Below are 16617 nucleotides of genomic sequence, written 5' to 3' on the forward strand. Positions count from 1 at the left end.
CAAAAAACTAGTATGCCTTGATCTGGATTCAGGCTCCACAGTTCTTTCTCTGGATATGGATAGCATTTTTCATCATGAGTCTTTTGGAATTGTCTTAGATTGCCGTGTGGTTGAGAAAAGCTAAGTCTATCACAGTTGATCATCGTACTATGTTGTTGTTACTGTGTACAATGTTCTCATTCTGCTCTTTTCACTTAGCATTAGCTTGTGTAAGGCTTTCAAGTTTTTCTAAAATCTGCCTGCTTACAGCACTACTTCTTACAGCACCACAGCATTCTATTATATTCACATATCACACATTCTTCAGTCATTTCCCAACTGATAGACATCCCCTCAATTTCTAATTCTTTACCATAACAAAGAGAATTGCTACAAATTTTTATGACCTCCTCAGGATACAGATCTGGTAACAGTATGCAGTTTTTATAGCCCTTTGGACATATTTCTAAATTGTTCTCCAGAATGGTTAGATCAATTCACAACTCCACCAATAATACCTGATGTCCCAATTTGCCCACATCTATAACATTTTTCATTTTCTGTCATAGCAGTCAATCTGATAGGTGTGAGATGGTACTTCATAGCTGTTTTAATTTGCATTTCTCTTAATCAAAAAATGGGGCTTATTTTCTCCAGTTATATTGTGGAGATGCGAAAGCTTTGAGAGGGACTCCAAAGCCAGCACAAAAGTCCACATTGGAACCTAGCTGAACCAGTTTCCTTGGGCTAGAGCTCTTCCTAGCCAACTATAGAATTATACAATTTCAGAGTTGGAATGGATCTCAGGCTATCTAGTGAAACTTCTAGCTAAACAGGAATACTCTGTATTACAAGCAGATGGCTCTCTGGATAGTGGGAAGGGAGTGATATATTTGGAAATGAAGAGGATGTAAATCAAGCAATCAACCAATTAAATATTTATTAAGTGCTTATTATGAGCCAGGCACTGAGGATACGAATATAGGGAATAAAAGTCGTTTATTGCAATGAGTTTACATCCAAATAGAGGACATAGATGTGCATGTACACATCTGTGTGGATGTATATACATATATACAGAGGTATGTAAAATTAATAAAACAAATGAATATAAATCAGTTAATTACCAGAGAGGGATGGTAGGAGGGAAGGCTCTAGCAGTATAAGAATGGTACTTGAATTGAATTTCAAAGAAGAGCGAGAATCTATGAGATGGAGATAAGGGAATGTATAGGGACAGGCAAAAGCTAAGAGAGAGGAAATGGGCATGTCATGTATGAGGAACAAAGGAAGGCCAAATGAGCCATCTCACAGAATTTATAGGAGGGGGAGTTACACAGCAAGGCTGAAAGATAAATTGAGCAGCTTGTACAGGAATTTTAAAACTATTCAAAAGACTTCATATTTTATCTTAAAAGCAGCAGAAAACCACTGATATTGGTTGAGTAAGGAAATCAGATTTGTGATTAAGGAAAATTACTTTTGGCAGGAGCATGCAAGATGAACTGGGGATGAGAGACCTCAGACAAGGAAATCAATTAGGAAACTTCCAAAATAATTGAGGTGAGAGGTGATGAGATGAACTAAGGTGGTAGCAGTGTAAGTGGAGAAAAGGATTTGGATGAGAACAATGTTATAAAGACAGAAATGTCAAAAGGTGTGTATACAACTGATATGTAGTAAGGAATGTAACATAATGCTAAGGTATGAACCTATCAAACTGGAAAGATGGTGGTACGTTTGAAAAAATAAAGGATGAGAAAAATTTAGGGGGGGAAGATAATGAGTTAAATTTCAAGCTTGTTGAGTTTAAAACATCCAGTTTGAAATATCCAACAAGCAATTTGTAATGTGGGACTATTATGAATAAGATGAAGGTATACTAGGCACAAGATTCTAAGCATATTCAATGTATTAGTAAGGATATCAATAGAATGGTTCTTTCAGTTCTGCTATAAGCAAACAAATCTCAAGGAAGGGCTTCCTATCCTTCATATAGTTGCAAAGAACAGGAAGTGTCATAGAAAGAAAACAATATGGTTGGTTACAAAGTCTGAAGTATCATAGATGATGGAAAATGATATGACTGGATGGAAATCTGAAATGCAAGGCTAGCAATAGCTCTTCCTTCCATCTTTTTGCTATGGAAAACTCATTGCTAGTATCCACTTGCATAGCTAATTAGTGTCACAATGATAAAAGAACAGATTTTTTTTCTTTTTTAGTTCCCCCCAGCCCAGTTTAATAGCATTTTATTTTTTTCCAAATACATGTAAAGATTGCTTTCAACATTCATTTTTATAAGACTTTGTGTTCCAAATTTTTCTCCCTCCTTCTCTCTGTCCTCTCCAAGAGAGGTTAAATATATGCAATTTTAAAAAACATAATTCCATATTTGTCATATTGCATAAGAAAAATCAGACCAAAAGAGGAAAAAAAACACAAGAAAGAAAACATACAAACTAAAAAAGGTGAAAATACTATGCTTCAATCTGTCAACATTCAGTCTCCATAGTTCTCTCTCTGGATGGGGATGGCATTTTCCATCCCAAGTCTGTTGGAACCACTTGAATCAACACATTTTTTCAAAGGGCCAAATCCATCATGATTGATCATCACATAATCTTCTTGTTGCTATGTACAATATTCTCCTGGTTCTTCTCACTTCACTTAGCATCAGTTCATAAAATCTTTCCAGGTTTTTCTGAAATCAGTGTGCTGATCATTTCGTATAGAACAATAATATTCCATTATATTCATATACCACAACTTATTCAGCCACTCCCCCATTGACGGGCATCTACTCATTTTCCAATTCTTTGCTATCACAAAAAGAGCTGCCACAAACATTTTTGCACATGTAGGTCCCTTTCCTTCTTTATGATCTCTTTGGGAGACACTGCTGATAGCCCTTTAAACACAGTTCCAAATTGCTCTCCAGAATGATTGGATCATTTCACAATTCTACCAACAATGCATTAGTTAGATCAGACTTTCTTGAAGTTTGGCCAGGATTGCAGAAATAACAGACTAGACTTCCTGGTATCTACCTGCACCCTTCAAGGACAACAAATTTCTTCTAATGTAAAAAGGCAGCCAGGGGTACAGAGATAACTGTTTTCTTTCAATCAAAGTGATTTATAGGTAAACAACTTTTAAATTTAACTCATAAAGGAAAACTGAACTTTTGGACTTAAACTTCTTAATTTAGAGACAAGGAAATATGTTTCCAGGCCACGAATAGAATCAATATAGAATAAAAAATAAAATGCAAAATCAGTATTTGATTTTTTCAGGACTAAAGTTCAAGTTAGAGACAAGGGCTGGTAATATAAATGGAGAAATTATCTGCATAAATATGATCATTAAACTTATAGAATTCAATGAGATTACCAAAAGTAAGAGAATAGGGATTTGGAGAGAACCTTAGGGAATATCCACAATTAGAGGATATGATGTTGATGAGCAGCTAGCAAAGGGGACTGGGAAGGAGCAATCAGACAGGTAGAAGGTGAAAGAGAGTAGTGTCATTTCTCATTATTTGTATGTTCGGATTTGACTCTACCACCATTATCTCCCTGAGGCAGGTATTTTTTCCTTCTACCTTTTCCAGCTTCCTTTTGGGTAATTATAGCTTGTAGCTCCGGAGGACAAGGACTATCTTGTTCTTAATGGTATACCTTAATCTTCCCCTCCCCCCCCCCCCCCCCCCCCCGAGGCTGGGGTTAAGTGACTTGACCAGGATCACACAGCTAGGAAGTGTTAAATGTCTGAGGCCACATTTGAACTCAGGTCCTCCTGAATTCAAGGTTGGTGCTCTATCCACTGCGCCACCTAGCTGCCCCAGTATACCTTAATCTTGATACAGTGCCTGGCACATAGCAGGTACTTAATAAATGGTCATTGTATTGTATTATTGTACTGGGTCATGAAAAACTAGAAAGGAGAGAGCATCCAGGAGGAGGGGGCAGAGAAATGAGAAAAGATCATCAAATTTGGCAAGTAAGAGATCAAGGATAACATTAGTAACAGCGGTTTCAGTTGAGTGCAGTCAGATTGCAAAGGCTTGAGGAATGGAGGTGAGGGTAAGTGAGGAAGAGAAGAGAGGATTATAACTTGGTCTAGTGAAGATTTTAAAGATATGGGAGACTAGCATATGTTTGAAGGCAAGAAAGAAACAGGTTGATAGGGAAAAGTTGAAGATTTGAAAAATGGGGAATACCTGAGGTAAAAAAGACATCAACTTTAAAAAATAAATCCTATCTGATAAGTAGTCCCCAGGCTTCACTTCAAATTTCAAATGAACCTACAGAGAAGTCCATTCTACATTTGCTTAGTTCTAGTTTTCAGGACCACTACTCCCCTTGCCTCATACTTCTACAGGCCTCTTTACAACTTTAATTCACTGTTCCTGGTTCTGTCCTCTAGGATCAAATTAGTTTAGATTTAGTTTAAATTTCCCAAATTAGTTTACAATTCCCTCTTTCCTGTGACAGTTCTTCAAATATTTGACATCAACTATCAATTTCATGGAGCAGCTAGCTGTCACAGTGGATAGAGCCAGACCTAGAGTCAGCAAGACCCATCTTTCTGGGTTCAAGTCTGGCCTCAAGAACTTGCTTGGGGGGATGACCCTGGGCAAGCCCCTTAACTCTGCTTGTTTCAATTTCCTCATCTATCAAATGAGATATGAGGAGGAAATGGCATAAACTACTTTAGTATTTTTGCCAACCATCACCCAAATGGGGTCATGAGGAGTAAGAAATGACTGAAAAACAAATGAAAATGATTTCCTTCCTACCATACCTCCTCCCCCTCACTTTTACTTCTCTCCTCTAGGTTAAACATGCCTATTTCCTTCAACCAGTACCCATATGCCATGAAGTTTTATAAAATATGCTTATCATATTTGCAAATGACACAAAAAAGCTTCCAGGAACAGGAAGGTAGATGTCTCTACATACTTTCCCTGATCAAAACACGTCTGCCATACTAGTCAGTTTTAGATGACACATTGTACGAAATGCGGTTGACAAGCTGAATGATGCCCAGAAGGCTCTTGAATCCAAGCCATGGGAGGAATCAAAGTGAAGATGTTTACACTAAGCCTACAGAAGAAATGATTTCTGTTGCCCCTGGAAGACTGTCATATAAAAAACGGATTAAAGTTGCTCTGATTCTCCCAGAAGTCAGGACTGGAAGCAGTGGGTGCGAAGCTGCAGCTGGACAAACTCAGCTTTGGTGAAAAGAACAACTTTGCAATAATTATTGCTATCCCACCAAAGTGTTGCTTTGGGAAACAATGGGATCCCATCACTAGGGGTCTTCAAGCAAAGGCTGGATAACGCCTGTCAAATGTGTTGTAAGAGAGACTATTTTGGGATATGGATTAGACTAGGCAGCTGTGGGTGTCCCCGTCCTCCACACCACCCACCAACTTTGAAACTCTATAATTCTGTGAATTAAAGGCACTTTGCTATTCTAGTTGCCTTTTTCTATGCTTTCCCTAGCTTATCAATTTCTTTCCTGAAATGTATAGAATAGAACACAATATTCCACATATGGTTTGTATGGTGGGATATCACTTAGACCACATATATGCTTCTCAATGTTGCCTAAAATCAAATAAGCATAAGAGCATTATATTACTTTATCAGTCTTACCTCTTAAAATATTTTAAGTGTACTTTTACAATTTTAAAATGTTATTTCTTGTTTCCAAAAAATATGACGTTAAAATTTCATCATCTTCAATCAATATTTATGGAATACAACAAAACATATGACTTACTGGTTCACTTTGCTGAAATTTTACTTAAGTTCTACAATACTTTAACAAATATTAAGGACCATGCCTGAGTGCAAAACCCAGAAAGCCTGTAAAGAGTTAAAGGGGTACTGCATCATTAAGGAATGGTCAGTTCCTCCATAGCTGTGACTCAGCACACTTGAAGGAATTGCAAATCAGCCCTTATTTATACAGATGTTCCTTGTGGATTGGGAATGAAATAAATTGGAGGCATGAGGAGAGAGATCAGAGAATTCAACTGCCTCTCAGTCTCTTTGTATCATTATTTTCCTCTCACATGAAGGGATCTATTGTATTGGTCAGCATTAGATTCCTCAGCAGCCACTAGCAGATGGCTCCCATAATAACAAATAGCATTAAACAAGCTGGATGATAAAAGTGAAATCATATATTTCTTCTTAGTCATTTGTCTTTTGACTTATATTTTCTAACTCAATATGATTCATTTCTAATTAACACTCAATTTAGTTTTCTATACTTTAAGCTTTATTTTCTCCAATTGTGCCTTCACAAAGTCTCTTAGCGAAGTGCTTATTAATTTGTAAACATTTCTCCTTGTAAATATATAAAAGTTGTAAAAAACAAATAAAACCCCTCCCATTAAATCCTATAAAATTTAAATGTAAATAGGTATACATATACATACATGGGTATATACTGTGCATGTTATCTTCCCTGTATAAGGTAAGTTCTTTGAGGACAGAGGTGTTTCATGTTTGTCTTTGGATACCCTGTACCACAGAGGAAACATAGCGTGGAACACTCTGCTCTAAGCCAGCAAGATATGGGTACAAGTTCTGCCTCTGACCTGCAGCACCCTCAGTTCTTAGTGCTTTAGATATTCTATAAATCTGAGGAGCAAAGAAGGTACAGACTTGTTGGAAGGAGATTTCATATGCCAGTGAAACTGCAGGTTCCATCTCAGCACCTAACACAGAGCTTGGTCCTGAGGTATTTAACAAATGCTTGTTGAATGAATAATAGTCTCAATACAGAGGAAACATAAGGTTAATCTTTTGTAGTGCTGATTTATTAATTTCTTAGGAACAAATTTCCAATGAAAATAGCTATGTACTTTCCCCTTACCTTTTCTGAATATTTGATGTTCTCCTGAAGACTGCATAGTCTGTACAACCTGATGCTGCTCTGCGCTTCTCTTTTATTCCAGAATGTTTACCAAGTCTTCTAGCATTTTATTCTTTTATTTGAGGACTTTGGGAGTTGATGATAGCAACAATAATATTGAAAACTTGGAATTATAGAACATTTTCATTCTAAAAGTCTCAAAGTCCACTGAAATTCTAATTTTATCTTCATATTTCATTGAGTTAGATCAGATATTAATTTCATGTGAGGCTTAGGAAGAGTGTTCTCCTACCTCTATCATACACAGTATGTGGCAGAGGAAGGATTAACTAGAACATCAATTTTCTGGGGTTTTTCTGCTCCTTAAGTTCAAACTTAAACTGAGTTAAAGTTCCCAAATCACAAATTTCTAGGATTAATTTTATCAACTGACTCTGAACTCTACTCCTATTTTTAATCCACTTAGACGCTCTACTGAAATGAAAGAGTTGTCCGCCTTTGCACATTGTCTAAATTAGTAGTGTCAAACAGGAAGCTCCAACAAGGCCCTATTAGCTAGAATAAGATAAAAAGAAATTGGAAAATATTTAACAAGATAAATACAAATATAATAAAACATAAATAATATTTTAAGTTTTCTAAGTTAATAAGTGGCCCACAATGATCCTTATTAATAGTTTAGTGACCTTTCCTATTTGACTTTGACAACACTGCTCTAAATGATTCAGGACCTGTGGCACATTGATTGAGAACCATTTGAATTCTCAAATTATGTTCTTCCTTCATTTAATATTTTAGCTTTAAATTTCATTAGCTTAAACCTTAACTTATTTGTACTTGCCAAAATTGAATTTATTGTATTTTTTATTTACCTAACTTGAACTTAATGATTTTAAAATTTTTTTACATATTTTTGCAAGAATTTTTTTGAGGAATATTTTCTATCTCTATGAAACCTAAACCATATAATAAATACTGAATCTCATAATAAATTTTATGGTCACAGAACAAGTAAACCAAAACATAAAGAAAAGGGTCAGAATATTATTATGAAATCTGGTAGTGACATTCTAAATCACTGTGAATCACATAACTGTTTAACTCTTTAAAACATCAACCCTTTAAAACAATCAATCTTTTAAATAGCTAAATATTTCAAATGTAAAGAGGCTGGCAAACAGAAAGCAGAAGCTATGCCAGGTTAAAGTTTGAAGCAGTGCCTAAAAACCCAATTAACTTTTGAAATATTTCTACTTGAAACAAAGACATCATCATGGAGGATCCAGAGAAAATGAAACCTGTATTCTGGAGCAGCTATTTACTCTGTGAGATAAGATTTTCATGCAAAAATCCTTTGCCAACCAACAAGAATTATTGGTTCCCTCAGGTGACACATATACCAAAAGAGAAATAGCACCATTCTTAATTCAAGTGACTTCAGAAAATGAATTTAAAATTTCCCCCAATAATCTATATTGAAGCAATATATTCTATTACTCATGCAGTTTTCCACATTTATCAATTTATCAAGGCCAAACTTAATCAGTGCTTAAAACTGAAATATAGGACATGGCATGATCTGAAATGTTAAGAAATTCCCATTTCTATTCTTTAATACATTTCTGAGACACCCCCCCCCCACAAAATGATTCAATATGTAAAAGAAGAAAATCCTGAAATATTAGCTGAAATGTCTGGAATTTTGTTCTGAATTATCTTAGACATTGTTAACTCAAAAGATATGCAGTTCAGTGCAACAATGAATAGGTAAGAAGAAACCATTGAAATCCTTTAATACTTCCAAGCTACTTTGCTGGTCAAAGGATATAAATAGGCAGTTTTCAGAAGAAACGAAAGCTTTCAATAATCATAGATAAATATACTCTAAATCACACTTATTAGATATATGCAAATTAAAACAACTCCAAATATCCCTTCTTATACCCACTGAGCTAAAATAGGCAGAAAAAAAAAATAACACGTTGATGAAATGTGGGAAACTTGGGACACTAATGTACTGTTGGAGGAATTGTGAATTGGTCCAATCATTCTGGAAAGCAATTTGGAACTAAGTCCAAAGGGCCATATTCTTAACCCAGAAATATGACGTCTAAGTCTATTTCCCCAAAGGATAAAAAACCAAAAAGGATAAGGACTATATATAATGTGCAAAAGTACCGATAGCAGTTCTTTTGTGGTGGCAAAGAATTAGAAATGGAGGGTATACCCTCAACTGGGGAATGAGTAAAAAATGTGATACATGTGATACATGATTATGATACAACATTGTTGTACTATAAGAAATGACAAGCATGATGCTCTCAGGAAAACCTGGAAAGAAATGAACGGATTCAAAGTGAAGTAAGCAGAACCAGGAGAACATCGCACACAATATCAGCAATACTGTATTACTGTATGACAATCAACTGTGAATGACTTAGCTATTTTCAGCAAGACAATGATCCAAGACCAAAGGCCACGTGATGGATGCTATCCATCTCCATAGAATTTGAGTAAAGACCAAATAATACTTTTTTTTTTTTAATTAAAGCTTTTTATTTACAACAAAGAATACTTTTTTAAAGAAGTCTCTTTACTTTGTTATTTTTCTGGGTATGTGTAAGATTATTTGGAAATGTGTTTTGCATAACTGTACGTGTATAATATATATATATAATTGCTTGTCTTCTCAAGGAATGGGAATGAGAACTCAATTTTTAAGAAAACCAAGTGTTAAAAATGCTTTTATATTAAAATATATATATATATATATATATATATATATATATATATATATATATATATATATATATATATATGTATATAGATATATGTAATTTCATGGTGGAAACTAGGCATGGACCCACATTTAACACCACATACTAAGATAAGATCAAAATGGGCCCATGATTTAGGCATAAAGAACGAGATCATGAATAAATTGGAGGAACATGGGATGGTTTACCTCTCAGACTTGTGGAGGAGGAAAGAAATTTGTGTCCAAAGGAGAACTAGAGACCATTATTGATCACAAAATAGAAAATTTTGATTACACCAAATTAAAAAGTTTCTGCACAAACAAAACTAATGCAAACAAGATTAGAAGGGAAGTAACAAATTGGGAAAACATTTTTACAGTTAAAGGTTCTGATAAAGGCCTCATCTCCAAAATATACAGAGAATTGACTTTAATTTATAAGAAATCAAGCCATTCTCCAATTGATAAATGGTCAAAGGATATGAACAGACAATTTTCAGATGATGAAATTAAAACTATTTCCACTCATATGAAAGAGTGTTCCAAATCACTATTGATCAAAGAAATGCAAATTAAGACAACTCTGAGATACCACTATACACCTGTCAGATTGGTTAAGATGACAGGAACAAATAACGATGAATGTTGGAGGGGCTGTGGGAAAACTGGGACACTGATGCATTGTTGGTGGAGTTGTGAAAGAATCCAACCATTCTGGAGAGCAATCTGGTACTATGCCCAAAAAGTTATCAAAATGTGCTACTACTGGGCTTATATCTCAAAGAAATACTAAAGAAGGGAAAGGGACATGTATGTGCCAAAATGTTTGTGGCAGCCCTTTTTGTAATGGCTAGAAACTGGAAAATGAATGGATGTCCATCAATTGGAGAATGGTTGGGTAAATTATGGTATATGAATGTTATGGAATATAATTGTTCTGTAAGAAATGACCAACAGGAGGAATACAGAGAGGCTTGGAGAGACTTACATCAACTGATGCTGAGTGAAACGAGCAGAACTAGGGGGTCATTATACACTTCAACAATGATACTGTATGAGGATGTATTCTGATGGAAGTGGATATCTTCAACATAGAGAAGAGCTAATCCAATTCCAATTGATCAATGATGGACAGAATCAGCTACATCCAGAAAAGGAACACTGGGAAATGAGTGTAAAACTGTGAGCATTTGTTTGTTTATTTGTTTGTTTTTCTTCCCAGATTATTTTTACCTTCCAAATACAATTCTTCCTTTGCAACAACAACAACAACAACAAAATTCGGTTTTGCACATATATATTGTACTTAGGATATACTATAAGATATTTAATATGTATGGGAATGCCTGCCATCTAGGGGAAGGGGTGGAGGGAAGGAGGGGAAAAATTTGGAACAGAAGGGAGTACAAGGGATAATGTTGTAAAAAAAAAAATATTACCTATGCATATGTACTGTCAAAAAAATAATTATAAAAATTAATAAAAAAATATAAAATTTTCTTAAATGTTTTCTGTCTCAATCTATTTAATTTACTACATATCTTTCCATTTTAGAATAAGGTAAGTGACAGTTCCACTATGCTCTGGACAGAATGATACATGATATACTCTATAATGAAGAACTATGAATGACTTAGCTACTTTTAGCAATAAAATGATCTATGACTGCCCTAAAGGACTGATGATGAAAAATGCTATCTATTTTCAGAGAAAGATTTGATGGAATCTGAATACAGAAAGAAAATAAATTTTTTCATATTATTTTTATCTTTTTAAGAAATATCTAATGTTGAAATATACTTTGTATGACTGCACATGTATAATTGATATCCTATTTCTTGACTTCAAAATTGATTGGGAAGGAATATGAAAGAAGGAGAAAATTCAAAACTCAAAATTTAAAGATAAGAATGTTAAATAATAAAAATTGAAAGATGTCTTTGCTTAGAGTTCATAATAAAAAAAAGAAAACAATGAAAAAAGAATCTTCTGAGAGTGAAGAAATATACTTAAGTTCCCTTTGTTGGATAACACATTATCAATATTTTTGAATTTTTAAAGAATGTAGTTTTCTTACAATTCACACTTAATAAATTCATCTCTTGAGACACAAAATAATGATCTTAGAGTTTTAGACCAAAAAGTTGAAGTTACTTCAAAAAATGCTGAACAAAAACATTTTAAAAACTTCCTTCATCTGTAGGCTAATGGTAATTTTTAAAAAGAGATGTACTTTACAAACAAAACTAATGCAGACAAGATTAGAAGGGAAGCAATAAACTGGGAAAACATTTTTACAGTTAAAGGTTCTGATAAAGGCCTCATTTCCAAAATATATAGAGAATTGACTCTAATTTATAAGAAATCAAGCCATTCTCCAATTGATAAATGGTCAAAGGATATGAACAAACAATTCTCAGATGATGAAATTGAAACTATTTCTACTCATATGAAAAGGTGCTCCAAATCACTATTGATCAGAGGAATGCAAATCAAGACAACTCTGAGATACCACTACACATCTGTCAGACTGGCTAAGATGACAGGAAAAGATAATGACAAATGTTGGAGGAGATGTGGGAAAACTGGGACACTGATACATTGTTGTTGGAGTTGTGAAAGAATCCAGCCATTCTGGAGAGCAATCTGGAATTATGCCCAAAAAGTTATCAAAATGTGCATACCCTTTGACTCAGCAGTGCTACTACTGGGATTATATCCCAAAGAGATCTCAAAGGAGAGAAAGAGACCCACGTGTGCAAAAATGTTTGTGGCAGCCTTTTTTGTAGTGGCAAGAAACTGGAAACTGAGTGGATGCCCATCAATTGGAGAATGGCTGAATAAAATGTGGTCTATGAATGTTATGGAATATTATTGTTCTGTAAGAAATGACCAGCAGAATGATTTCAGAAGAGGCCTGGAGAGACTCACATCAACTGATGCTGAGTGAAATGAACAGAACCAGAAGATCATTATACATTTTAACAACAATACTGTAGGAGGATCAATTCTGATGGAAGTGGCTCTCTCCAACAATGAGAGGATCCAAATCAGTGCCAATTGATTAGTAATGAATAGAACCAGCTACACTCAGCAAAAAGAACTATGGGAAATGGTATGGACAACAACATAGCATTTCTACTCTTTCTGTTATTGTTTGCTTACGCTTTTGTTTTTCTTCCCAGGTTATTTTTACTTTCTTTCTAAATCCGATTTTTCTTGTGCAACAAGATAACTGTATAAAATACGTATACATATATTGTATTTAACATGAACTTTAACATATTTAATATCTATGGGACTACCTGACATCTAGAGAAGGAGGGGAAAAGTTGGAACAGAAGTTTTTGCGAGGGTTAATATGTTGAAAAATTACCCATGCATATATTTTGTCAAAAAAAAAAAAAAAACTATTAAAAAAAAAGAGAAATATACTTTCATGAGCTAGATCTAAAATGGCTTTTGTTTATCTGGTATTTTAAAGCCACTTTTGAGGAGAAACATGGCAGTGGTTATATTATGGCAAAATATCAATAACTGGAAATTTGGCACAAAATACAATCTGCACAAGTTCTGTCCCAAATCTGGCACTAATTTGCTATGTGAGAGCTAGTAAGGGCAGCCAGGTTAGACAATGGATAGAGCTCCAGGCCTGACATCAGGAAGACTCATCTTCCAGAATTCAAATTTGGCCTCAGAGACACTGACTAGCCATGTGACCCCAGACAAGCCACTTAACCCTATCTGCCTCAGTTTCCTTATCTGTAAATAGAGCTGGAGAAGAAAATAGCAAAGTCACTCCAATATCTTTACTAAATGAGGTCACAAAGAGTCAGACATGACTGAAATTACTGAATAACAAATAACTGTGTGACACTAAAGAATGCACTTCATCTCTCTCTATGCCTCTGGTTTATGTATAAAATGGGGAGATTAATGAAATGATCTCTAAAGGATCCAGCTATTAAAGTCCATGTTTCTCTTCTGAAGGAAGATAGAATACTATGATCAAGTAAAACCCATAAGAGAGCTTTAGGAAAACATGACTTATTAAAAGAAGATTAGAAAAGAAATGTTTTGATTTAGCTTGTGATCTTTTGGTTAGTTACTTATCTTTCCCCATCATCTTCAGTGAAAGACAAAACTTTAGCATTCAACAGAAGCTTTGCCACAGGGAGAGAAAGACAGAGAAACTGAGCATTTCTAAGAGAGAACTAAGCAATTTTGCTGCTGAGGCTTTGGTTTTCTTTTAGGGTCATTCCCTAATGTGCTTTATTGCCAATAGTATTGAAAACTATGTATACTTCAGTGTCAGTGATACTTGCTACCTTCACTTCTGTAAAGTCCTTTGCAGTTTTGATAAATTAATGATCAAATGGAAGTGGATTATACTGGTCAACTTACAAACATTGATAATAAGAGTATAAAAAAAATCACAAATGGTAAAATGATCCTATGAACAGAAATCAATACCAATCCTTACCACGTTTTTGAAGAAGTTCCTGGAGATCTGGCTTTGGGACAGAGTCTACAATATTCTCCCCATCCAAGTCTGTCTCAGGCTCCTCTTCTGTGGTAGAAGAGCCCACTGAGAGAACATGGAGTTTGGTTCTTAAATCTTGAGCCTCTGGTTTCATAAAGGCAGCCGGGCCATCAATTCCTAGGGAGAAGAAAAGGAAAGGGAACAGAGAAAAAGGCTCTCTATTGTTCAGCTGAACAGCTTGATATATCTGATCAGAGTTTGTTTATTTATTTATTTATTTATTCATTCATTTATTTATTTACTGATTGATCAGAGTTAAAGAATATTTAATTAAAACATTTCTCCTTCTCCCTCCCCTGATATCCCTGAAGTCTCTCAAGGTATGTTTATCAAGGAAATATTCCAGAATCAATATTCATGCAGCATGATGGGGCTAACTTATTTAGAAGCTAGGAAGTTGGGGTTCATCCTACTTCTGGCTGTGTGACTTTGGGCACAACCGAATCTATAAACAAGCGAAATGTTGCAAGGGTTCCTAGTGCTGCCTCTTTTGCCCCTATTTTCCCAGGAATGTGCTGGTCTATCCTCTGCACTGTACCAAAGAATGCTGGCTGGGGGCATACCGTGCAAGACCACATCACTGCAGAATGGGGCTTGAGGTTCTACCAATGGGATCTGCTCTTCACAAGCTTTGGGCTTTGACCGGCGCAGTCTGGCTTCAGGGTTTGGCTGTACCATGAGGGGTTCCAGACGCTTCTTCCTTTGCTTCTTTTCCAGCAAAGCTCGCTATGAAATAATTATAATAATGAAAACTATAGCCATCAGTTATCATAAAAGCAATAAGAATGGAATCTTAACTCATTGTTTTTTAAAACTCATCATTCTAATAATAAATTTAAAATTTCAAAAATATTTTTCAGTGATCTCCACAACTCTAAAAAGTAATGATGGTGCAGTTTGTTCTCTCTGTTAATGATCTGGGATATTGTGGTACAGAGTGGGATTTAACTGTTTAAAATAACATCATTCATTACTAGTAGAACTGAGGTCATGATTCAAGTAAAATTTAAAAAAACATATAATGAGCAGGCAGGTCAGTGTCAGCCCTGGAGTCAGGACTCTTGGAGTCTTGCTGAGTTCAAATCTGGCCTTAGACACTTACTAGCTGTGTGACTCTGGAGAAGTCACTTAACTCTGTTTATTTTCTCCATCAAATGAAATGAAAAAAGAAATGGCAAACTACTCTAGTATCTGCGCCCAAAAAACCCCAAATGGGATTTTGTGAAAAATCAGATACAACTGAAAATGAAGGAACAACCACAAAAAATATCCAAGATTACAAATTAACTTTTTTGGTAAGCACAAATATTCAACAAATTGGCAAAAAAATAACTGAAAGTGACAAAGTGCAATACCGTCAGGGTTGTGGAAGAAGAGATAAATTCATTAAGTGCGAATAGACAAGATATTTTTGTAGAGTAATCTGGAAGCCCAATTATAAAAATATTAATATTCTTTGACTTAAAACTCTTTGTGAAGAATTTATTTTATTTTATTTTTTGGCTTTTACAAAAAATGTATTTATTTTGAAGATATAGCAAAAACAAAAGTATAGATATTTATTCCCAGTATCTGAGGAGCAAACCCCTAGCAGAGTTTCTTCTTTTTTTTTATTTTATTAAAATAATAGCTTTTTATTTCCTTGCTTTCTTTTTGATGAGACCACCTACTTTATTTATCCTTAAACAGTTTATTAAATCTCATTTCTCCTTGAAAGGACTAGGGAATTTAGCTTCATCCCCTTTCCCACTTCAGTTGCTATTATCAGAGTAATACCCATCTATCCCTTTATGAAGTATTAGCAATCTTTTTCTTTTCTTTTTTTTTAAATAATAGCTTTTTATTTTCAAAATATATGCAAAGATATTTTCAACATTCACTCTTGCAAAACCTTGTGTTCCCATTTTTCCTCTCCCTTCCCCCACTCTCCCTAGACAGCAAGTAATCTAATACAAGTTAAACATGTATAGTTCTTCTATAAATATTTACACATTTATCATGTTGCACAAGAAAAATCAGATCAAAAAGGGAAAAAATGAGAAAGAAAACAAAATGCAAGCAAACAACAAAAAAATGAAAGTGCTATGTTGTGATCCACACTCATTCCGCACAGTCTTCTCTCTGGATGTAGATGGCTCTCTTCATCACAACCCATTGGAATTGGCCTAAATCACCACACTGTTGAAAAGAGCTACATCCATCACAGTTGATCATCACATAATTTTGTTGTTGTTGTGTACAATGTTCTCTTGGTTCTACTCACTTTGAGATTTTATTTTTTAAAAGAGCCATCTGTTCAAAAATATTTATAACTATGTTACTGTAATGATAAGTAAATGAAAATGTGTGATGGGGACAACTAAACTATGAGAAATTAACATCAGAGAAGATATGAAATAATTTTAAGTTTAAAAAAGTAGAGCCAAAATAACAGTATAAATAC

At 34.7% G+C, this 16617-nt stretch overlaps 1 protein-coding gene across 2 annotated transcripts in view; it reads right to left on the reverse strand.

Moving 5' to 3' along the window:
- The window catches only part of TULP3 (TUB like protein 3), a 47568-nt gene that overhangs the window by 10854 nt on the left and 20097 nt on the right, over window positions 1–16617 (reverse strand). For both annotated transcript variants that reach the window (XM_074269284.1, XM_074269283.1), the window contains exons 3-4: window positions 14738–14900; window positions 14115–14291 (exon numbers count right to left, since the gene is read on the reverse strand). In XM_074269284.1, coding sequence (XP_074125385.1) covers window positions 14115–14291; window positions 14738–14900 — 340 coding nt within the window. The remainder of the gene's footprint in view (window positions 1–14114; window positions 14292–14737; window positions 14901–16617) is intronic.

This window comes from Sminthopsis crassicaudata, chromosome 5 (genome assembly GCF_048593235.1).
Source record: "Sminthopsis crassicaudata isolate SCR6 chromosome 5, ASM4859323v1, whole genome shotgun sequence".
Lineage (NCBI taxonomy): Eukaryota > Metazoa > Chordata > Mammalia > Dasyuromorphia > Dasyuridae > Sminthopsis > Sminthopsis crassicaudata.